The sequence below is a fragment of the Clarias gariepinus genome, chromosome 11 (assembly GCF_024256425.1).
Source record: "Clarias gariepinus isolate MV-2021 ecotype Netherlands chromosome 11, CGAR_prim_01v2, whole genome shotgun sequence".
Taxonomy (NCBI): domain Eukaryota; kingdom Metazoa; phylum Chordata; class Actinopteri; order Siluriformes; family Clariidae; genus Clarias; species Clarias gariepinus.
Genome location: NC_071110.1, coordinates 26,760,379 through 26,785,726, shown reverse-complemented (window position 1 = coordinate 26,785,726; position 25,348 = coordinate 26,760,379). Strand labels below are relative to the sequence as shown.

Here is a 25,348-nt window from a genome sequence, read left to right as displayed (position 1 = left end):
AAACTAAATCACTACCGTCCACACCACAAAGCAGTGAAATAGCAGTGTAAAATGTATTATAAAAGATTATAGACATGCATGAACAAAATAATTTTATTTAATTATCAGTCACATCAGTTTATGTAGTGTCTTTCAAAACAAATATTATTTTGATAACTGGGATGTTTTTAACAATACTTTGAAATAAACCAAAAAGAAAAATAAATGAGCTGTTTGGTTAAGAAACAGCTTTTGGTTTTGATAAAAAATTCCTGAAGTTTGAAAACACACCTCTTTGTACACATGTATGGTCCCGTAAACAATTGACGATGTCAAGTCGTTACAGATACGATAAAACCCAAAGTATATAAATCACAAAGACTACAAAATGTACAGATAGATCACTCAAGTCTTGATTTTGTAATTATTTACAGTAACATGCAGATACTGTATTTATTACCTGGTAGCAAAAAAAGGTATCAAAATAAGATTTACAGAATAATTCTATATAAATATTATAAATATTTTTTTTTGTTTTATACAAATACTTATCTAATGCCTTATTGTGGTACTGATATGTTACAGTTGTAACCCGAGGAATTGGTCATGATATAGGTCACATGTCCAGGCTGTTAAATCCACACATTGAAACAGATGACCAAGTGAGAATCAGTGACATCTTCATCAAAAAGACACACACCATCGTGCTTATTGTCCTCTTGCCATGATGCTGAAGAAAAGACTATCATTTCTGTAGCATAAACTGGTCAATGAATTCATTCTGCTCTGCTTCAACTTTGGAGAGAGCTTCATATTCAATTCTATACCTGTAAAAAAGGTAGAACAGAACATTTACACAGAACTGCCGGAAAGAATTACGAAAGCACCACACTTAAGAGAAGGTTCATAGGTCTTTAAATTAGTAGACAATAAACAAATCACAGATATGATAGTACGAAATATTTGCTTGAGAGCTGAACATTTTGTAAAACACCTCACACAAATTAAATTATTGTAATTAGGAGCACAATTTTTCCAGATCAAGTTAAAAGAAAAAAAAAAATCTGGAATCAACAACAGCAACAAAATCACAAATATAGAGCTGCAAGCTACAATGAGCAGGCCCAAGCACCTGTTCCATAGCAGGGCGCACCAGAGCAACAGTGGGCAGATGCATTTAAGAGGGACATGCCAATACAATTATGACATAAATTTAAAATGGGGGGGGCACCAGAAGTGGGCACATAAATTTAAAGGGGACATATCCATACCATTATGACATCATTTTAGAATGGCTTTTTGAAGGTTTTATGTTAACGCCTTCAAAAAGCCCCAGGCAATCAATGTGATGTCACTCAATAATGATATCACACAGGATGTTATTAACAACTTGTCAACATGCATTTCAGGCGTCTCCCAGTTTAGCATGTGTACATGCAAGTGTTATGCAGCAAAATCTCTTGTGAGCCACTCAACCATCCTAATGGCAGCAGATTCCAACATGTGTGCTGATTTTCATGACTTTGTGACCATGTTAAGATGCCTAAAAGGTCTTGTCATGGACCACTTTTTAAAATTTTCTCCAGAAGATCTACAATCAGAATGACTATTTGCTGGCCATATCACCAATTTGTTATGCCTTTCCTGAAGAACAGCTTTAACACTCTTCAGCAAGATGCTTTATTGTCTTAAAAATTATTTCATTAATGAACAATTTTCAACCAATGCATTAAGAAAAATAATTTCAAGAGTTTAATGCACACCTGTGCATTTATCCTGAGCCTTTATATGGCATCCAACCCCATATTTTAAACAAGCTTTTTTCTTCAGATTACCTGAAGAAAACGGTTATCTTTTATGTTTCTTTATGTTTCTCATGAAAATCGGCACACAGGTTGGAATCTCCTGTCATTAGGGCGCCTGCAAGTCTGGGACCTAAGCGTGGCTCAGGGCCTTCACAGGAGATTACGCTGCATAGCTCATACATACTAAATATATATGTTAAACTAGGGACACACCAAGATCACATTAAGCTGAACAATTTTCACTATTACTGAAATTTGTATACAACTATTTTGGCTCATTTGCAACACGCAAATGTCATTTATGACATCAGCACTTTTAAACACACACACACACACACACACACACTATAACCACGTTATACACATCCTACACACACACACACACACATAATTTTAGAATGTCTTTTTGAAGGTTTCATGTTAACACATTCAAAAAGCACCAGGCAATCAATAATGATGTTAATCAAAATGATATCACGCAGGATGTTATTAACCACTTGTCAGCATCGTCATGGCTGACCCCTTTGATAAGATAAGATAAACCTTTATTAGTCCCACAAGTGGGAAATTTGTTTTGCTAGGGCAGCAAGTGGACAGTACAAAGTAAAAAAATTAAGATCAACAAAATAAAGTAAAATAAAATAGGAAAAAAATAGAATACTAACAGTAAAAAATTTACACTATACAATCTGAGTATAGAATATGGACATCTGAGACGTGTCCCAGGTTTAGCATGTGTACATGCAAGTGTTATGCAGCAAAATCTCTCGACAGCCACTCGGCCATCCTAATGGTAGCAGGTTCCAACTTTTTGACCATGTTAAGACACCCAAGAAGTCTTGTCATGGAGCACTGATCTTCTCCAGAAGATCCTGCGCAATTACAATCGCCACCAAACCCGGCCCACATTGAGTGACATCAGGGCATTTTAGAAGTCTTGGCGTACTAAGGCAAATAGGTTGTGTGATGCGCCCAGGTGGCGATAGCACAGGTGCTTGGACCCGCTCATCGTTGCTTTCAACTATATTTATTATTGCATGCTAAATTTTAAAAAAAAGAGAAAAAAAGTCATCATATGTATCTATGCTATTTCTTTGCCTGTGTGACCAATTTTATATTCTTTATGCTGTCATGTTTGTATAGTTTGGTAAAATGGAATGAAAAAATGACATCATATTGCATAGGTTGTGTTGAAAAAGGAGGAGTCACAAAAACAAATGGCTGAAATGCTCTGGGTTTCATTCAGTCAAATTTCATTCAGTCACAGTTATGTCACAATCATTAGGAAACAGTTTTACTTTCCCATTGTGTCGCTACTGACACCATATTTTAGACACAGCCAACTGAGAACAAACCAATATCTCTCGCCAAAGAAGGTGTTGGAATTCCCTTCTTGAAGGAGGTCTTTAATCCTTCATGTTGTTTTATTTGACATTTATCTTGGTGAGACCATGTTTCCTTTTAATTAGTCAGCTCAAACAGCCCATACGCACTCCCTTTTAACTGCAGACTAATTTATAGTCTATCATTTTTTGACTTTCATTTCTTTAGAAATGCAAATTACAAGCTGATTCCATTATTTTTACTCTCCTTGATTTGGAAATAAATATGCCATTAATAAAACTTTATTTAATTAGTTTAAGGTATGTTTCATCAAGGCAAAATTTTCAAAGTGCTTTGTGTCATTTCTTTAATTTTTGTTTTTTTTGCTAAAGCATCCTCTATGTGTGGCGATTTCATAATGTTTGGCAGGGTTGCACATCTGGCTACTGTATATAATGACTGAAACAAGAAAGTAAACCTTTCCAGCTGCATCCTCTTCTCTGCAATTAGCGCCTGAAGTTGCTGCTGCTGAGCCTCCCGCTGTTTCGCGACAGACTTCAGCAGATTTCGGGCTCCTATCGCCTGTCAAACAAAAAAGGAGAAGACGCCAACAATTCAATACAATTTATACAATAATATTGAATATTTTAAATAAACATACATACCTTCATTTTTTCTTTTTCTGCTTCCTTGGCCAATTCATCCACCATTTCAATGAGTCCACCCACTATTTTCTGAAACTGGCCAATCTCTGTTATAAAAAAATAAAATAAAATATAAGTTAAAAAAAAAAAAAAAAAAAGGTATGAAGGTTCAGTAAGTAAATAAGCAATCATAATCATAATCAATAAGTCAATCCTGGCACTGTGTGCGCACACACGCGCACACACACACATTTATATATTCCTTCACTTACAGGGGAAATTTATCCTTGGTACTGCATATTTATGAAAATGTAGGAAGACTCATGATACAGCAAACAGACAGTAAGACAAGCTTGGGATCAAACTTGGGACCCTGTGAGACAGCAGCACTACCCACTGCGCCATCATCCTGACCCTGATCTGATGTTTAGGGATGAACTAATGCAGTACTGCGACACCAGGGCAGATTTGAGTTATGTGCGAGTTATATACTGATCCACTGGTCACTGAGGGTAGGTATAAATGCTTCTGAATGACATGGTGTAAGCATTATGCACTTATTACACTTCTAATATCTGGTGGAGGGGGTGGATGATTGGAATGATACTGAGTACTGGCTGATACACACAGTTACGATATAATTGATATATGATATAATACAATGTAATAAGGGTTATCTGTGCAACGAATATAAGTAATTTGTGCAAAAAATATTGGAAATATGCTTTTCTTAACGATGTTTTGGGGGCATTCGCAGCTCGGTGTCGGGGAGAGGGTGGGGTCATTGGTGGCTCTGTATCGGGACATTGGCGGCTCATTTAATTCCCAGCCAATGCCCAAATCCCAGCCACTGGATACAGTGCTAGTTCCAAGCCTGAATAAAATGGCAAGATTGTGTCAGGAAGAGTAAAACCCGTGCCAACTCTTGTGCAGATGAGCACTATGGCGACCCCGTTGATGGAAGCAGCAACTTTAAGATATTTTCAGCTTTTTTTTGATTGTTGATTCTCTTTGGCATGTACATAAAATAACATAAAATGCTTTTTTTTTCCAGACTAAATAAATCATAGATAAGTTATTTTTTGTTTCAGAATGTGGACGACATTGGATCATTTGCACAAAACCAGAAGATTGGTTCATGCAAATGTATGCAAAGTATTAAAATGCTGAGCTTGTAACTTTTCAAGTGTTTTGATTAAGTGTTTCACTTATTAAAGCTCTTCTTTGTGGTATTTGTTACAGTGTGCTTGCACCTCTAACTTTCCGTCAGCCTCGTTTCTTCCTTATTTATTATACATGATTCCTAGTAATGTGGCTATGTACCCCTATCAGAAACTTTCAGAACTGTTAATGACAAATTTGCATGTTTTTTTTTTTGCATTTAACTAAATAAATATTTTATTAATTGTCTGCGCGTTTGTCCATCCATCTTCTATTAAAATAATTATGTATCTACACAACCAGTCAAAAGTTCAGTCTAACTCCATGATCGTTCTTGATATTTATTTTTACACTAATATGCAAATATGCAATAATCTCCTTTGAACAATTGATATTGAGATGCGTCTGCTATTATGTTCTGTAATCTGAGGTGCTCAGCAGAGGTAAATTTTTGCAGCAGAGGTAAATTTTGGTCTTGCCTTACTGGTATGGTCTTTATGAGACCAGTTTCATCGTGGTGCTTGATGGGTTTTGCAAATGCACCTGACAATGCTGTTCTTGCAAAAACTAATCCAGCCATTCATGTCTTAAAATAACAACTGACTTAATTACCAAATAATGTTATTTCATAAAAAGGTTTTGTCTGTACATTGGTCAAAACTCGCTTATACATTGGAGGTCCCGATAACAGTCTCCAAAGATTCCTGTCTGTATGTCTGTCCAGCAGATTTTGTCATGGCATCACGCAAAACTCCCTGGACAGATTTTAATGAAACATTTGCAGTATTTTGGTATTTACCTGAAGTTAAACCTGCACCATGAATGAAATCAAAATGTTGAGTAGAGGTAAAAAATCACAAGTTTTGACAACGTACGCATAGGCACGTCTTAAATCGACCATTTGATAGAATTTAATAAAACTTAAATATATAATATAATCAAAGAGATACTTACAGTACATATCTCCATAAAGTTTAAACTTACACTATATTGTAATTCAAATCAATATGTTCAACAAAAGCGATGTTAAAAACAGTTTTGTGCCAGATTAAATAATATACTTGAAAATAAGCTATTAATAAGCAAACTTGCTCAATGTAAACAAAATTAAATGTTTATACTGGGATTACTTAATATTATCACCACTGAAATAACAGCACTAAAGTGGTAAAAGTAAATTTTAACGAACTGGATCCAGTCTACGTTTTCGACTTCTCACCTGTGATTTACTCTCAAATTACCAAACAGGGAGTTGGTCAGATACTCAACCCTATAAAGTTTACTCACTTTGTATTAATAAATTAGACAAAGAGATTTGCTGTACAGAAAGACAGGCAGACAGGTACGTGGGGCTCAACCTGAAATAATAATATCACTGATTACATTAAAGATCATCATCTTATTTTGAAGTTTAACCTTTTAACTATTTCTACAAACTTTTTACCTGTCAACGACACGTACTTACACCAGTCTTTCACATACTGTATTGGCTGTAGGTATGTAAGCATGTGGGATCAGTAAACTTACTGTCAACAAAGTCTTTGCATTCCTCCTTGAGCTCGGTGGTTTTCTGCGAGACATCTGGATCGAGGACTCGTAACTTGTTCAGCTCATCGAAATGAAGTCCAGCTTCTGCTAGTGGATCTTTAGCCATGATGGGGTTTTAGATCCCACACTGCCAAAATAATAATAAAAAAAGCTTGCTTTCTTTCTCAACACAGCCAAGCAAAACTAAAAACAAGGAAAACAAAGAACAATACACACTGGTTTGACTATGTATGACAGTAAAAGTGCAGCTACTCGCTCTTAACGTCTAAAACTGTTTTTAATCCTCAGAGATCATTTACACACCATATGCCGACACGTATTAGCTACAATGCTAACTCACAACAATACAGCTAACTGGACTATCAGTACAGAAGCTAACATGCTAACCATTATGAAACACCTTCTTCATAAGGTTTATATGTAAATTATACGTATATAAACAGTATATTGTGTACGTAAACATGTTACACTACATTACACTGAACACTTTTATCTCACCCAAAAAGTACACAGCAACTTGTTGTCCTTGCCAACGCGCTCGGTTATGTGTCACCGGGACCGAGTCCAGCTGACGTAGCTCCGCCCACTTCCGCTGCGTTTCGGCTGCCTTGGAGACGAGTGGGTCGTACCATTTCGGCACGGGTGGGAGGGGGGCGACGGATCTAATTCTTAACTTTAAAGTTAAAGATTGCATTTATATAATTTTGTTTAAATTTGGCTGTTATGAATTCATGTTGTATCATAAATATCCCTGCATATATTGAAATAAAGTATCATTTCCACAGATGTGGGAACTAATTAGTATGGAAGAAGACTCTGTTAACAGGTGGAATAGAATCTTCCTAGATGTGCATCGTAATGTTTATTTGTTTTTTGTTTTTTTCCTGGGCACTTTTGGAAGGTTGAATTTTTTTTTATGTAGCAAGATTACGATGAAAACAGTATTTTATGTTTTTCTTAAGGACGATGGGACTAAAAAAAAGAGGATTTAAACTGAAAGGAAGATGATAAACATTAAGACCTAAAGGTGGCGCTAATGCAACATACTGTATGCCAACCGCCGTAAAACAAGACGAAGAAGAAGTATTCTATTATATGAATTATTATGTCTGAATACTATTATAATTAACCCCAGGCACGTCGAGACGATTAATACAAATCCCCAAAAATGATTATTTTATGGCACATTTATTGTTTGTGATGAAAAATTACACGAAACGATTTTTATTATAAAATAAGAAATATAAATATATACATGTTGTATCTGAAAAAAATAAATAATTTATGTATTTCTTCCACTATACAACATTTTTTTATAATGCTTATTTTATAATTAAATTTGTTTGGTATAATTTGTAATTTCTAAACCATAAATCTATGAATTTATATTCTAATATATTATTTGAAAGAGATTATGTAGGGGGGGGGCAATCCGTGGCAGGGGGGCATTTTAGAGCATAACACCACCTGGACCAACAGCGTTGAGAATGAAACAAATGTTAATTTTTACAAGGTCTGATGCTTCAGTGTTGGACATTTTGTCAGATGTTATTGAAGTATAATTTCAAGCATTTCATAAGTTTATGCAAAGAGGCAATATTTGCAATGTTGATCCTTCTTTTTCAAGACTTCTGGGCCACACCTTGACTGACTCACCTTGAAACATTTTAAAAAGGGCAGCAAAGAACCAAGTCCCTCCAGGAAAAACATCAAGGGAAGACTACAATTATGCAAAGTATAATAATGTAAAGTATTTTTTTTCCTGATGAATCCCCTTTCTGATTGTTTGGGGGATCCGAAAAAAAAAAGGCTTGTCTGAAAAAGAAAAGGTGAGCGCTACCATCAGTCCTGTGTCATTCCAACTGTAAAGCACACTCTCAATTTTGCCTGAGAACACAGCCATGAATAAAGAATGGGGAAAAAAACATTCTCAGAGAGCAACTTCTCCAAACAATCCATGAACAGTTGGGTAAAGAACAATACCTTTTCCAGCATGATGGATGCACCCTGGCATAAGGCAAAAGTGATAACTAAGTGGCTCGAGGAACAGAACATTAAAAAAAAACTATTTGGCATGGCACCATTGTTAATGATATCAGAAGAGAGGTGTATAGTTTTCATGTTGAAGTGTGTATAATTTTTTCTTTTTGGGTTTAAAGTAATTTCTATTTCGCCGTGGTCGTTTTCCACATGGAATTTTCCATTATGGAAATTTCCAACATGAAATACATTTAAAAAATAAAGTATCTATCTATCTATCTATCTATCTATCTATCTATCTATCTATCTATCTATCTGTCTATCTGTCTGTCTATATTTACTGTACAGTATATCCGCGATACCATACTCCAGTCAGTAGGTGGCAGTAATGCGGTGAGCCACCTGACAAGAAGGTCAAAGAAGAAGAAAATAGGAGCGAAATGCTACATAATACTTGTATGCAGCTGTGTTTAGTAGGTAAGTGTAGCTCATTTCAGTGTATTAACTCTTTACTACACAAACTAAGCTTATACAATTATTACACAAAACTAAGCAAAGTGTCCAAGCGTACTGAACTTTCCTTTTTTATCTGAGTTGGTTTTTTTTTTCTTGTTGTTTTTGCAGATACTTGATGGTTGAGAAGTATGCCTCTGTCCACTCAGTCCCAGTCAGGAAGTGATGATTATGTCCTTGTAGCTAGTCTGGATAATGTAAGGAACCTTTCCAACATCCTGAAAGCCATATCATTTAAAGACCATGCAATATTCAATGCAACACAGAACGGACTGAAAGTTACTGTAGAAGAGTCCAAGTGTCTTCAGGCAAATGCCTTCATACAGGTTGGTGCTCCAGGCAGATCTTCTGAAAGCGCTGTCATCTCCGAGCCAATGCTTTGTGTACGAGAAAGTGTGTTTGTTTCTGCAGGCGGAGATATTTCAAGAATTCACTCTGAAGGAGGATGTAGTTGGGTTTCAGGTGAACCTCACGGTGCTGCTGGATTGCCTCACCATCTTTGGGGGAAGCACAGTGCCAGGCATGTCGTCAAGATTATCCTATAAACTATAAAAATACATGCTATACGAGAAAATATAAAAATACAATAGATGTTCAAGTCAAACTGGGACTTTGGATTGTGCAGAATAACAGAACACCGTTATTAGAGTAAAAACTGCCTTTATTCCACTATATAATCCGCTGCGGTGGCATGGGGGCTAAGTGGCTAGCACTGTCGCCTTGCACCCACAGGGTTTAGGTTCGATTCCCGCCGTGGGTCTCTGTGCATAGAGTTTGTACTTTCTCCCCGCAGTCCAAAGACATGCAGATTCGGCTAATTGATGTTCGTAAATTGCCCGTAGTGTGTATGTTTTTGTGTGTGCCCTGCGATGGATTGGCACCCCGTCCAGGGTCTACCCTTTCTCGTGCCCTGAGACTTCTGGGATAGTCTCCAAGACCACGTAACCCTGTATACAGGATAAAGTAGTATAGAAGATAAATGAGTGAGTGATAACTCACTGCTACACTAATGCACATATCCCAGTGTTTCACTGGTTCTTTAAATATCATTAAGGTAGAAAGTATTTCTCAGTGCTCCAGAGAGACGATCGTACTGCCTGCTTAACATCTAAAATGCTGGCCCCCAGGAACCATGGCTCAAACGTGTGGAAATGGCTTGTAGAGAGGTCAGGACTGTACAGGGGATGTGGCAAGAACTCCCAGCCGAGTTCCTGTAATGTGCAAGTGGTGTGATGGGCATTATGAGTTTGTGCATTGATTGATAAAGCAAGACCTTTTTTTTCCTGAGAGCATTCCAATGACTACAGCAGGCTTCGAGCCACCTCAACCAAGATTTGATGCCCATACAGCCATCTTAAAAACATTTGCACCATCCAAATGTTTTACTGCGGCTAAAAGTCCAAAAATGGACTTTATACCTTCATTCACAATAAATTTCATCACTCTCAGCACATTTTGACTTGAACGTCTCTCGTACATTGCATGTGTTCACACACTGATTATAAATCAATAATGACGAAATGAAACATCTGTATCATCTAAAACTAGTGTATATCTTGTGTATTTTTCCCCATTAAGGAGTAAGCACGGCTCTGAGAATGTGCTACAATGGCTACGGATACCCGTTAACCCTGTTTCTGGAGGAGGGAGGAGTGGTAACCGTTTGCAAGATTAACACTCAGGAGCCAGAGGAACCTTTAGATTTTGATTTCTGCAGCACCAATGTCACCAACAAGGTGATCCTGCAATCAGACAGCCTGAAAGAGGCGTTTTCAGAGCTAGACATGACCAGTGAGATCCTGCAGCTAACGATGTCACCAAGTCAGCCCTATTTCAGGTACAAATATATATACAGATATATACCACCTGAAAGTTTGGGATCACTTGCAAAGTTCTTTGTTTTTGTTAAGTGTTTATTTTCTACATTCTACAACAATACTGGGGACTTTAAAACTATGAAATAACCTATGGGAATTAGGTAATTATGTAACAACAACAGTCAGTTGTTATTTTAAGACACAGAGGTCAGCCTTTCTGGGTTATTTCATGCAAGAACAATATTGTGTCGAGTGCACCATAATGTGTCGAATGGTTTTTTTGTCGAGTGCACACTTTAAGCACCATAATGAAACTGGCTCTCATGGAGACCTTCCCAGGAAAGCAAGACCCAAACTTACCTCTGCTGCAGAGGAGACCTTCATTCACCAGCCTCAGAAATTACCAATTAACAACCAGCACCTCAAATTAAAGCCGTTATGAAGGATTTACAGATCATTAGTAGCAGATACATCTCAATATCAACTATCATGGAGTTAGAAAGTGATCCCAAACTTTTAAGCGGAGTATACTTTTAATTAATTAATTATCCAAATCCTGAAAGGAGAGAATGATTTAAATCTAAACCATAAATAAAGGACAAAAACACTTGAGATAGATGATAATAAGAGATTTAATGGAGAGACTGAGGATCATTAGAGCTGGACTATATGATGGTTATCACTTTGACTTTATAACAGTGCATAGGTTTTATATCACGTATAACAGGAAAAGAGATTAAAAAAGCCATATAATTTTTATTATTAAGATCTTATTAAACATATTATAAATTTGAGCTTTACACGCTGAATGTCTTTTATCTGCTTGACACTTTTTTCACTCACATTGATTAAATGTTGCTTTAAAGTGCACTCTCGTTGTACAGTATATACTACAGTGTTAGCTCTTACAGTATGTTGATGTTAATATCCCTCAAAGATAACGTCTACTTTCCCTCCAGACTGTCTACATATGGAAATTCAGGAAATGCCCATTATGACTATCCCAAAGACTCAGACATGATGGAACTGTTCCAGTGCACTACCACACAGACCAACAGGTGAAAGATGATGTGTCTGTAGTCAGAATCCTGTAATAAGTTCACTATATTATTACACACACTGTTTTTAAGCGGTTTCAGTTTGCTGTTGAAAGCATTCGGACGCATGATTGTTTTTCAAGAATGCTAATCTCTGCATTTGGTCTCGCTTCTCCATTATCAGGAAATGGTGAATAAGTGCACGAGGGAGGAATTTCAGACACAATTATGGCGTTGTAAAACACTTTAAGAGTACAAACTGAGTTGTGCAGGGTGTACACCAAGTGCAGCCAGTATACTAATCAGTGGGGTTGTAAATATCATTTTGAAAATTGATTTAGTGATGTCATTTCCTGTAGGGCTGCACAATTTGATTAAAAAAAATCACATTGATGATCATTTTAACACATTGCGATTTAAACTATTAAATTTTGTATTCAAACTTTTTTATCTGGGTTAACAGAAAATTATTGGATAAAGAATGTTTTCTGCTATTTATTCACCTTGGAAAAAAAAACTTAAATTATTGAAAAGTCTACATAAATTCCAAACTATATTATACTATATTACCTGGAATAAATTGCAGCCTTTTGCGATTAAATAATTGTACCATTATTGTACCAAACAATTGGTCCATATTGTGGTTTTTATTATTATGGGATTTATTAAGCAGCAATAAATCCCATAATAAATCTCATAATCTCAGCAGAGAGTTGCCTACTCTGCCACAAAGACTATTAGATATTTAATGCTTTGATTACGAGTTTTGTCTCTTGTCTTCCTGCTCCTTCAGGTACAAGATGTCACTATTAAAACCCTCCACTAAGGCCCTGGCTCTGTCCTGCAAGGTGTCCGTGAGGACAGATACTCGAGGTTTCCTTTCATTACAGTATCTTGTACGGAACGATGATGGACAGATTTGCTTTGTTGAATATTATTGTTGTCCTGATGAAGAGGTTGATGAAGAATAGAGGACCATGAAGAACCATATGGGGTGATTGTCAGAACTGTTTTTTTCCCCCCTGTGTGAACTGGGATGCTACAGATCAAGTTGTTCGTTGTGTTGATTTTCAGGGCCATAGCTTTTAAAGATTCTGTGGTTTGTTGTATATTGTATATTTAATATGGTTGTAACTTACTGTGTAATAGTACAAGTAATATTTTTGTAATTTAGTACTATATGAATAAATAATGACAATTATTCATTAAGTTTGGATGGAGGCTTTTGTAAGATATTGTTTGCAGAGCCTGTCATTTTCCTTTTTTTTATTGTATTTAAAAAAATAAATCAATATTATCTAATGTATAGGTTAAACATATTTCATACTCAACTGTAAAAAAAAACATGTATAATATATATATATGTATAATATGTAACTATTAACTACATTTTTATGATAGAGCTGCTAATGTTGTCTTTCTGAATATTTCATCCACATACACCAGCACTGTTTTTTACCTTTTAATGGTTATAGGTTATGGTTTAAAATTTAGCTATTAATGCATTAATAATACTTTCTTGACTTTGCCTTTAGATATACAGTACTATGCAAATGTCTTAGGCACCATATTATATGCTGTACCAATTTTGTTATAGATGTTTATCATGTCTGCATAATAATGTACAAAATCATTCGGTATTTCCATATATAACTAAAAAAATTATAAATAAATAAGATTACAGGAAAATATGTGCATGGCTGTAAAGAAAAAAATATATAGTACAAGACCGACAGCTGTTTTACTTATAGTACTGTGCAAAAGTCTTGGGCACATACAAACGGTGTTGGGGGATGTTACTTTTTAAAGTAACTAATAACATTACAAGATTACTGTCTCCAAAAAGTAATCAGTTACATTGCAGCGTTACTTTTTGATAAAAGACATGATAAACATATATAACAAAATTGGTACAGAATAAAATATGGTGCCTAAGACTTTTGCACTGTATACTTTATTGATCCCAAAGGAAATTACTAAGTAACGCAAACTATGTACAACGCACAGACAAAGATGTATGCCACATGTGGGACATGACCTATGCAGCTAATACAAGCAGCAACTCTCTTAGGCATAAAGTGACAAGGTTGTTCTTAACAGATCTTCGATCAGTAGGCCCAGGTCATAATTGTATCGACAGTAGAACATAGTATTTCAAGAGTTCTAGCTATTTGTCTCAGGGTCCATCCACCCTCAGACTGACCAACAATCGGGCCTCTTTGGAAATACGATATTTTTTTGTGGAATTGCCAGTTCTAGACATGCTTAAAGATGGCCATAGACGAAAACAAATAGCTTTCAGACATCATAATGGCACCAAATTTCAGTGGATACATTTTTGTACATACAGTAACAGTCAAAAGTCTGGACACAAAATTAAATTTATTTTTCTACATTTAAGAACAATACTGAAGTCTCAAAGCTATTAAATAGCATGGAATAATGTAGTTAAGTAACAACAACAACATTCTGTTGATTTTTGTAAGACACTAAGGTCAGATGTGAACAGTATTGTGTCAAGTGCATTTGTAAAAACCCATCAAGCACCTGAACCACATGAAGACCTTCCGAGAAAAGCAAAACCCTATTTCTGCTGCAGAGGAGAAGTTCATGTAGAGAAATCACTAATTAACAGCGCCTCAGATTAGAGTCGTTATGAAGGCTTTGCAGATCATAAGTAGCAGGAACATCTTAATATCAATTGTTCAAAGAAGATTATTGCATACTTTGGATTCCTTCAAGATTGTTTTACAGTGTAGAAATAAATAAAAATCATAGACATAGAAGATTTGTTCAAACTTTTGACTGGTATTGTAATATCACAAACTGTTTTACTATGTGCATAAAATTTATCTGCACTGAAGAACTAATTATTTTCCCCTTGTAAAAACAACTTCAGGTGGCATGATGGTTTAGTGGTTAGCACTGTCACCTTGAACCTCCTGGGTTCAAGTTCGATTCCCGCCTCGGAGTCTGTGTGCTCGGGGTATGGAGTTTGCATATTCTCCCTAAAGGTTTCCTTTCACATTTAAAAGACATGCAGATTCGGCTAATTGGTGTTCCTAAATAGCCTATGTTTTGTGCATATGAATGTTGACCGAAGGTCACACCACGGTCGTGAGAATGGTTCTGGAGAACCAATAAAGCCTTCTGTTAGGGCTATAGAAAATACATAAATTAAAATGATAAATGATAAAATTATAGCACATGATAATTAATTATTAACAATAATTTATTATTATAATTAATAATAATAATAATAATAATAATAATAATAATAATAAAATAATAACACACAAAAACAAAGAGCAGTGAGCCTAAATGTGTTTCAAAGCACTCATTTGCTCCTGAAATGAAATGCCGTGTGTCCAGCAGAGGTCGCTAGAGCATGCTATAAAAGTTACCGAGGTACTACCGCCACCTGGTGGCCAATTTCTATGTAAATAAATAATTAACTTCTTTAAAAAAATATATTTACATGTTCATTAATTTACATTTAAGGGCACAATATTGTGTCGTTTCCAGATTAAACATGTCGGGAAAAAATAAAGCCGGTGCTGAATTCGGCGGTTATACAGTACAATATTCCAGAAAGTTCTTAAAAAGGCAAACTAGCGGGGTAAACGGTACTTCAGGAGAGTATGCACTTATTCTGCCACCTGTTTTTGACACGTTATTAAGTTTATTATGGCGTTGTTGAGGGTGTAGTCTGTGATACTAACTGCGCGGGGACCAATCGTTTTGTCCTCGTGCAGCTGCCGAGGTGAGGCTGTTTCCGGGCAGAGGAGCGTGAACTGATGGAAAATCAGCACGCATGCGCAGTTCATGCACCTGTTCTACTAACACCAGTGTATTAAACTCATTTAAAAGGAAACAAAGTTGTATATGCTGATGTATTTTAGGCTTCGAATCTTTTAGGCTGTCTGAAGGCTAATCAAGGTTTAGAGAGTAATTTAAGTAGATACTGGCTTTGCCTACAAAATGACGGCTATAACATTATAACCTAATATTGAGTAGGTCCCCCCTTTTGCCATCATAACACTGATGCACTGTGTGTTTTTAAACCTTTCTATCACAACCATATCACCAGTTCACCGTTTTTCCTTCCTTTGATGACCTTTGGTATGTCCTATGACCACTGTAGTCCAGGAACATCCCACAAGAGCTGCAGTACTGGAGTTGCTCTGACCCTGTCCTGTCACCATCACAAATTGGACCCTTGTCAAGGTCACTCAAACCCTTATGCTTCAGGAAAAAAAAAAGGTTCAGTTGCTGCCTAACATATCCCACACACTTCCAGCCACCATCCATTGTAACGAGAAGGGTCAAACTTTAATGGCTGGACAACTGGGTCAGAGCAAATCCAAAATCTTGTGGGATGTTTCCAGGCTGCAGTGGGCAGGACATACAAAAAAAAGTGATACAAGGAAGGAAAACAGGTGAACTGGTGATGGGGTCATGGGTGGTCAATGCTCACTGATGCACTGGCTGTGTAGTCTGATCCAATAAAACAGTGTTTGGAAATTTCGGAAAAGGTTAATGCTTAAGCAGGTTGTCATAATGTTAATGCTGATTAGTGTATATTTGTGTATTCCTAAAGTGCTCCTTAGGTTATCCTGAATCCATCGGATTAACATGACATGAGTATGTTCATGGTCTCATTCCTAACACTGGTATCTTTCAATACTCGAGAGGTTCACTTAAGTGCTCTGAAGTGCCTGAATAGATGGCTGTCACCACGCAAGCATCCAGACAAACATTTGAGCATTTGACCAAGGCATGAAATCTAATACAGGGGCAACATCACCTCTCACACAGATGTCACAGATGCAAACATAAGTGACCTAGACCAGCACGTTGGCCCCCGTTTTTCCCCACCAGTGAGTCAGCGAGTATCAAGTTTGAGCCTTCGCACAGCAACAGTAGGTTTTGTAAACACACACTCAACGGTGACCTAATTGTTGTGACAGTCCAACAATTAGCAACAGGAGAGCTCAGGAGAGATAAAGCGAAGGTGCACGACAAAGTCACAAGAGACAATGAGTCATCAAGATTACATCAAAAGGTTGAAGGGATTATGCAAGAGAAACAGGAATGATGTACGCTATGGTTGGGTGGATAAGTATTTTTGAGACATCGTTAACAATAAAAGTGTATATATTAAACATAAGTGCCTTGACAGAGAAACAGCTACATACGGTTTGTTTTTAATGAACCGAGAGTAATATATACCCTTAACTTTGACATTTTAGTCATGCAAATGTGTGCAGTACAGGAAATTTTCCAGTGAAACCGTTTCAGACAAAACTCCTTCATCAGCCATGCAAGCAGTATGCTTCTTAGGCTGCAGGAGGTGAAACCAGTTATATCAGTTACATCAGCCGTTCAAGTGAAAACAACCTACATGGCCAAAGTGAATTTATATTGAATCAATATTGATGGATGACATCAAATTACAAAATCAGGCAGATTATCAATTATCAATCATAACAAACAGCTCTTCAACTGGTCTAGCTTAAAGGATTCTAACCATGGGGAAGCCCCACATAAAAAAACATGGCATTCCTGTGCATTGTGTGAAAAACAGTGGCATGAAAAAAAGCCATTGTTAGCTGGTCCGTAGAAGTCACACCAGGTCACAGTGACAACAGCTGGGCTTAACAACACACCGTCGGGCCAATCGACCCCTGACTCCATCAGGGTTGCTCCTCCCCATTTCCATAGTGCTCCCCAGACTGCAGCCATGTGTGAGATGATCCCACATGGTGTCGATGAGATCATGCCTGTGCATCTGTAACCTAACACTTTCTTCCATATGCATGATTGAGTGGCATCACAGTAAGTGGAAGGTGGTCAGATCACATGGTAGCATCTTTGTTTTGAAATGGAATGCTCATTTGTACTATTTGACGCATAGTATTCAGTATACAGTATGTTGTGTACACTTCTGAACAAGTGTTTCAAATAATCTTAACATATTCAAAAGAATTTATTCTTAATGGACGATTAGAAGATGATCCATTTAAATTCCATATTTCTTGTTATTATTAATAAAAAAAAGTGTATTAATTGTTTACACACTTGTTTAAAACACTTGAATATTCGCTGACCAAAATGCATCTTTTCCTACTTCAATATTATTTGGCTCATCTGGCCATCACTATATCTGACATAGTAAAGTACCACTATCTGATTGTCTGAAATCTAATTAAGGATGCATTGGGTTGTTTATGATGGCTGCCGTTTTTTTTTTTTTTCATGTACGGGTTCCTATGACAGCCCTCATGTCTGTTAGCTGAATTTGCATGAAATTTGACAGACGTAAAGTTACTCTTAGCACATGTTTATTTGACTTCCATATTTAATCTCCTTTCTAAAAATGACACATTATAATACACATTTTTGTCATAAATAAAAAAAATAAGGCTTGGCTTTAAAAAAAATTTCAACAACTTTTAGCAACTCCAAAAAGTATCACCTATAGGAAATATGGTGTAGAAGTATGAAGCCTGACTTGAAAAATCTAGTTTTGGACAAAAATAGATTCTATTCCCATTTAGACAAAGCGCTCAATAGAGTTTCTTGCAAAACTTTGCATGACCGATGTGTTAACTTGTAAGGAATAACAGCACAGTTGGATCTGCTTTTATTATTATTATTTTTTAAATCTATGATGGAGTGGTAATGCAAAGCAGATTATTTTCTTATAACAACAAGCATTTTTATTATCTTATATGACAATGATTTGCAAACAATTACAATATTTTATATTAATGACCCATTGTGGTTTTATCCAATTATATAATTATAAGTACTGTTGGTTAGTTAGTTGTTGTTATTCTGTTATTGCAGCTATAGAGTTCCTTCTTTTTTCTCGTTTGAGGTTAATGAGACAAAATATGCAGTTTTTTATTACCAAAACATTTGTAATCTTTTAATTATTAGGCTTAGATTATGCAGCTTGTACACCATACGAGCCACTGACCTTCCATAGCCGTTACTATGGAAACAAGTGTTAAATTGATAAAATTGATTAAAAACCTTCACTTTCAATTACAACCAGGACTACTGTTACAGAGACAGAACAGACCAATTATGACCAATCAGATTTAAGAATTTAAAACAATACCAGGGGATCGCATTTATTAATGCTGGCATCCAGGAAGGATACACACAGCGTAAGTGAGAACAGTATTAAAGGGAAAATACTGTAAAATATGACATGAACTATGTAATGGTTTGTGTTTGTTGTCATTGAAATTTGGGACTTCAACCAAGACTGATAATTAAAGGATGAGCAATTCTGCCTAAAAATTAAACAGAAATTTTCCACTTCAACTACCCCCCCCCTTTTTTTAACATCTTTTCACCAATATAAACAATTTTGCAAAGAGAAATACGTTTTGCAGACTGTTGCATACTGTTTGAAACATGAGCTAAAACCAAATCCACTGCTGCATGATTGAGATGCGTGTTCTACTCACGATTATTTCCAACATGTTTGTCTTTCATCACCATCTCATTAGTTTATGGGGAGAAGCAGCTGGTGCCCTGGGCCAACTCAGTCACCTCTGACAGCTACTGTTTAGCGGCCACTAAGGGTGATAGCCATGACAGCTAATTTGTTAAAGAGGAGGAGAGGTGGCCTTAGTCCTCGGGATGAAGTTTACTTTACCAGATACCAGGTCAGATAATGGATGATGTCATTGTGACAGACTAATTCAGTGGACAGAGAAACACATGGACTCGTTCAGCTTTGGTCACGAAAATAACCACAAACCATCACAAAAACAAACACATCATGCAAATTACATTGTCTTGTGTTCTGTTGTCTGTTCAGTTGGTGAAGAAGTAAAGTATATCGGGGTCATGCATTTGATCTTGGCAGTGATGTAAGGTGTTGTTGAACAAGTGCATTGTTCGCGCTAATCACCTGTCACAGCCTAAATGACTCATAACTATACAAGAGTGAAAGCAAAAAAAACATAATTAAAGTACATGAGTGTCAAGAGTTGAGTGACCATGTTTACCTCACTAAGAACTTTTACTCATTATCTTATTGTCCTATGGGCATATTATATTGGATATATTGTTATGGAATACTTTTTACAGTTCATCAAACGGTGTTTGACCCCCTTTCACCTTCAGAACTGCCTTAATTCTACGTGGCATTGATTTAACAATTTGCTGAAAGGATTTTTTAGAAATGTTGGCCCATATTGATAGGATAGCTTCTTGCAGTTGATGGAGATTTGTGGGATGCACATCCAGGGCACGAAGCTCCCGTTCCACCACATCCCAAAGATGCTCTATTGGGTTGAGATCTGGTGAATGTGGGGGCCATTTTAGTACAGTGAACTCATTGTCATGAAACCAATTTAAAATGATTCAAGTTTTGTGACATGGTGCATTATCCGGCTGGAAGTAGCCATCAGAGGATGGGTACACGGTGGTCATAAAGGGATGGATATGGTCAGAAACAATGCTCAGGTAGCCCGTGGCATTTAAACAATGCCCAATTGGCACTAAGGGGCCTAAAGTGTGCCAAGAAAACATCCCCCACACCATTACACCACCACCACCAGCCTGCACAGTGGTAACAAGGCATGATGGATCCATGTTTTCATTCTGTTTTTGCCAAATTCTGACTCTACCATCTGAATGTCTCAACAGAAATCGAGACTCATCAGACCAGACAACATTTTTCCAGTCTTTAACTGTCCAATTTTTGTTAGGTAAGTGTGTATATATATATATATATATATATATATATATATATATATATATATATTGTCAAGTGCATTTGCAAAATCCGTCAAGCACCATAATGAAACTGGCTCTCATAAAGACCATCCCAGGAGGGCGAGACCAAAACCTTCCTCTGCCGCAGATGAAAAGTTCATTTAGAGTTATCAGCCTGAAAAAATGACCAATTAATAGCACCTCACATTAGAGGCGATATGAAGTCTTTACAGAGCATAAGTAGCAGACACATCTCACCATTAACTGAGATTAATGCATCATTTTTGGATGCCTTCAACATTCCTTTACAATGTAGAAAGAAATAAAAATCTGAAAGACCAACAACATATATATATATATATATATATATACAGCATTCATTCTTTCATCTTCTATACCTCTGGTCCTCTTGTCCTCTTTAAGGTCACGGTAGCCTGGAGACTATCCCAGAAGACTCTGGGCACAAGGTGTTGTACAACCTGGATGGAGTGCCAATCTTTCACACTACAGGCAATTTGGGAACACTAATTAGCCCAAATCTGCATGACTTTATACCTGCATGACTTTATACCTTAGACTGTGGAAGAAAACAGGAGTAACCTGAGAAAACCCACCATGCACGAGAAAAAACATGCAAACTCGATGCACACAGACACAAAGCGGGAATTAAACCCGGACCATGGAGGTGCAAGTTAACAGCACTAACCACTACACCACTGGCATATATCATGCCACCTTATAAATACTTACATTCGTCAAGGCGTTGCCACAGCGTACCATCTGAACCGCATAAAACTTTGATGCCGGATGCCCTTCCTGATGCAACTCTCCCATTTTGCCTGGGCTTGGGACCGGCTGGGTAGTATAGAGTGTGGCAACCACTTACAGTGGGGCTCGAACTCAAATACTCAGATTCCCAAGCCAACAACCAAGCGCATTAGCCGCCTGAGCCACCAACCCAGCGCATTAGCCGCCTAAGCCTACCCTCACCCATCTAGGTCAATAGTTTTTCCAAAAAGTTTATATATGAAAAAAAATATTATGTAAGTGTATATGAAAGAAAAAAACAGATAGAGGTAAAGAGAGATTTATTTAAACATTACATGGTTCTGCTTATTATTATTATTATTATTATTATTGAGTGCTGTTGTTGTTCTTGTATTTTATTTACTACTGTATAGATCTTAATACAATCAATACAAAAACAATAAGTAACATTTTAAACCATGCATATCAGCTTAAACTCATCAGTCCTCTTTGCTTTATCCTATGATCTGACAGTTATGTACATGCAGGATGCTTGCACAAACATTTAGTGTGTACATAATTGTTGCAATGTTTACAATTTGCCCAAACTGGATTAAATTTACATTTTGCTATTATGTACTTAATTTTATTCAATTAGATGAAAATGTCTCACGGAAAAGAATACTAACTTACATTAGTTTTAATGCGCATGTCTGAGGACCATTAACAGCCGGTAGAAATCATATTAATTAGCAAACATTTCTTTGGTCGAAATGTCTTTCTTCATGGAGCATGGTGCAACAATTAACAGTATGCTAGGGTAAATAAAATGCAAAAACACCACAGGGTGAGATGAGAGCAGGGCAATAATTAGAAAGGACAATAAATACTTGGCTATAAATTTGTACAGTTGGTAAGGTTATTGACAAAAGGTTCCACAGTCCACAGTGTTTTAGATAATGAACCCTTTCATGTGTTTTCTATGAAAAGGACAATAGACTATTAATGCATTCCGTGAGTTACATGATCATAATTATATAAGGCTTACCATAAAAATTTACCCATGCTGCCCTGCACAGACTGAGCTCGGTTGCTCGCCCGGGCATGTACCTGCATGGGGATTCCCCCATGGTAAAGAAAGCTTTTGTATACTAATGCATGAGTGTGAAGCTCCTCAGGAGCCCAGCTGCCACTTCCACCCCATTAGATTTTAATGAGAAACAATGACCACACTGACACAGGACACACTTTGCAGGGCAAAAGCACCAGTCATGGGGAATTTCCCCTGCTCTCTACTAATTAGCATAATCCAATGAATACATTCTTTATTACTGTTCAATTAGGTCTCGAAAATTAGCTGATTGCAGGAGCATAGGCAAAACTGAATGCAAAAAAATAATTCGGTCCTGATTTAAAACATTATGCAAAACATAAAACCAGAATAATACAATAAATGTTTTATTCAAAGCCTGTTTAGAAAGATGCCTACGGGATGCACTGGGTTCGCAGCACACAGTCTCAGACCTGCACCGAGGATCCTGTCATTAACTGCTACCCACAAATAAATTCATTTAACTAATTCTCAAGTCATTTATAACGTCATTCCCCCCACCATAACTAGCTTTGTGGTAAACCTTCTATGATGTAAGCCTGAATTTTCTAAAGTGACCCAGAAAGCTACACCGTCTATTAGCAGGGTTTCCATTTCATAATAATTATTTTCACAACCCAGAAGGAAATAAAAATCTAAAATAGGATCTATATTTTAAGTTGCTATTTTGGATATAAGTAAATAAATTGTACACGGGTATAATTTAAGAACAAGTCTCCGATGTGTGCCAAAATGTGATTATGGCTAAAATCCAGCAGGCTCCAAGCACGAACGCATGGGAGTTTGTACACACTTAGGACAAAGTTCTTATGTGCAATTACATGTTTATTTTTTAATCAGAAAAGTGTATACTGAAAATATTACTAGTAAAAATACAAACAGTACAGTTGTGTTTTCCGTTATAAACTCCATTTAAATATCTGAAGCCACTTACAGTATATGCCCACCCATTTAATTTAAGACAGCTTCCAGATTATTTCACATCCTCTCACATGTATGTTTAAATATTTACCCTCCATTCTTCCTAAATATAGCTGTCAGCCATAACCTGATTTTGCTTAGCAAATCTTGGCCCATTCGTCTCAAAATATCTGTTATTAATCTCAGATATCATTCTTTTACAAATCAGCTCTGACGACAAAAGACCATCTTTAAAAAGTTAAACTTTTTTTTATTTTTAGTGCTATTCAGGGGGTGAATCATTCTCAGCTGTCTGTTTGAAGTTTGCCATATTTGTGTTATGTTCCTCCAGATTTTCTGTTTTTTTCCCAAAGAATGAGCATGTGCCCCTACAGTAGTTGTAAATAAGTGTGTAAATGTGTGTGGGCATAGTGCAAAAACAGGGTATGTTCCTACTTAGCATCCCTTGTTCCTGGCTATGGGCTGACCCAGTTAACCCTGACCATACTGTACATGTGAATGAGTAAGTTTGCATGTGCCATGTGATGGACTGGTGTGTTCCTGCCCCACATCCAGTGCAGGACAAACAATAAAGTGTCATTTGCAGCAATGTGTAAGATCAAGAAATATGTTCAAGCTACACTTTCAGTTTTTGAACGTTCCAATGTTTGAGCATTTTTGTTGAAATCTTCATCATCATCATCATCATCATCATCATTTTACATACCACTTACCCTGTGTACAGGGTCACAGAGGTCCGAAGTCTATCCCAGGAAACACGAGGCAGGGTACCATCTGGACAGGGTGCCAATCCATTGCAGGGCGCACACACACACAAATAAACTGGGCAATTTGGGAACACCAATTAGTCTAATCTGCATGTCTTTGGGAGGACAACCACCAAGCGCATGGCTGGAACTGAATTCTCGATCCTGGAGTTGCGAGGCCACATAGCTAAACACCATGCCACTGTGCTGCATTTTTTTCCTGCACTACATATTTGTTTTACAGTTAAACTGATGAAGTTGTCCTGATGTTCATAAAGTAGGCACTTATTTAGAGCCTTATATGGGGCAGTGGTGGCACAGACGGTTAAGGCAGTAGGTTGCTAGATTTCTGATTTGAAGGTCAGGTGTTTGAGCCTCAGCACTGCCAAGCTACCATAGTTGAGCTCTTAAGTAAGGCCCTTAACCGTATCTGCTCCAGGGGCCGCTGTATCCTGGCTGACCCTGTGCTCTGACCCCAACTTCCTTACTGAGATACGTAAAAATTACAATTTCCCTTTGGGGGAAAGTACAAATATTTATCATGACGTCAGAGTTGTTGTTAGTCTTTCAGCTGCTCCCGCTTGAGGGGTCGCCACAGCAGACCATCCGATCAGTGTAACAACTTGGCACAGGTTTTACCCCGGATGCCCTTTCTGACGCACCCAAACCTCCTGCCACGCCCCCCCAAGCAACCCCCCCAATCACATCCAGTGGCTGGGGTGTGGGCATTGGATGAGAATTGAACCTGCATGGCAGACGAGAAACATAATACTGACCCACCAATACCCCATGATGTCAAAATGATCAGTTCAATAATTTGATGATTTAATATCTGTTCTGTTTTTGTTTTTTTTAATTTATGGCATTAACTTGAATAAAAAGATAATAAACAATCATCTGTTGCTCAGTAACTTTTTCCACAGTGGCAGTTTAAAATACAAAGAAGGTCATAAAAGGAAAAAGAAGAAGAAAAAAAAAAGGTTAGTTTAGAAGGTAAAAAAAAAAAAACTCCGTGTGCTCTGTGCGTTGTTTTGTTTGCTAATCTACTCCTAATCTAGTCCCGCCTTTTCCTTTAGGATTGGCTGGCTCTCTGATTCTACAGCGTCACATTCGTGAGAACTCCTGACCAATGGCTGAGCAGGGGGCGGGGTTTACGCAAGGCATGGGCGGGAAACTGTCAGCGTGTTGTGTTGGATGGTGTTGACGTCGAGATGAGCATGTCAGGACTTGTTAGGCGACACGAAGAAAAAAAAAGAGACAGAGAGGGCGTGGCC

At 37.2% G+C, this 25,348-nt stretch overlaps 2 protein-coding genes across 3 annotated transcripts; one reads left to right on the top strand and one right to left on the bottom strand.

Annotated features, from left to right (window-relative positions):
- Nucleotides 1-79: 79 nt before the first annotated feature.
- Nucleotides 80-7,039, bottom strand: ift20 (intraflagellar transport 20 homolog (Chlamydomonas)). 2 transcript variants are annotated; one of them, XM_053506859.1, is made up of 5 exons: nt 6,959-7,039; nt 6,440-6,587; nt 3,773-3,858; nt 3,586-3,689; nt 80-806 (listed from the first exon to the last, which is right to left on the bottom strand). In XM_053506859.1, the coding sequence occupies exons 2-5, from the start codon at nt 6,564-6,566 to the stop codon at nt 725-727; spliced, it is 399 nt and encodes a 132-aa protein (XP_053362834.1). In that variant the 5' UTR covers nt 6,567-6,587; nt 6,959-7,039; the 3' UTR covers nt 80-724. The 2 variants fall into 2 exon arrangements, with proteins under 2 accessions (XP_053362834.1, XP_053362833.1); XM_053506858.1 differs by having other exon boundaries at nt 6,440-6,643; nt 6,959-7,029.
- A 1,792-nt stretch (nt 7,040-8,831) lies between these two features.
- rad1 (RAD1 homolog (S. pombe)) lies at nt 8,832-13,022 on the top strand. The gene is made up of 6 exons (XM_053507589.1): nt 8,832-8,917; nt 9,065-9,279; nt 9,365-9,473; nt 10,532-10,790; nt 11,730-11,828; nt 12,601-13,022. The coding sequence occupies exons 2-6, from the start codon at nt 9,085-9,087 to the stop codon at nt 12,776-12,778; spliced, it is 840 nt and encodes a 279-aa protein (XP_053363564.1). The 5' UTR covers nt 8,832-8,917; nt 9,065-9,084; the 3' UTR covers nt 12,779-13,022.
- The last annotated feature ends 12,326 nt before the right edge of the window (nt 13,023-25,348 follow it).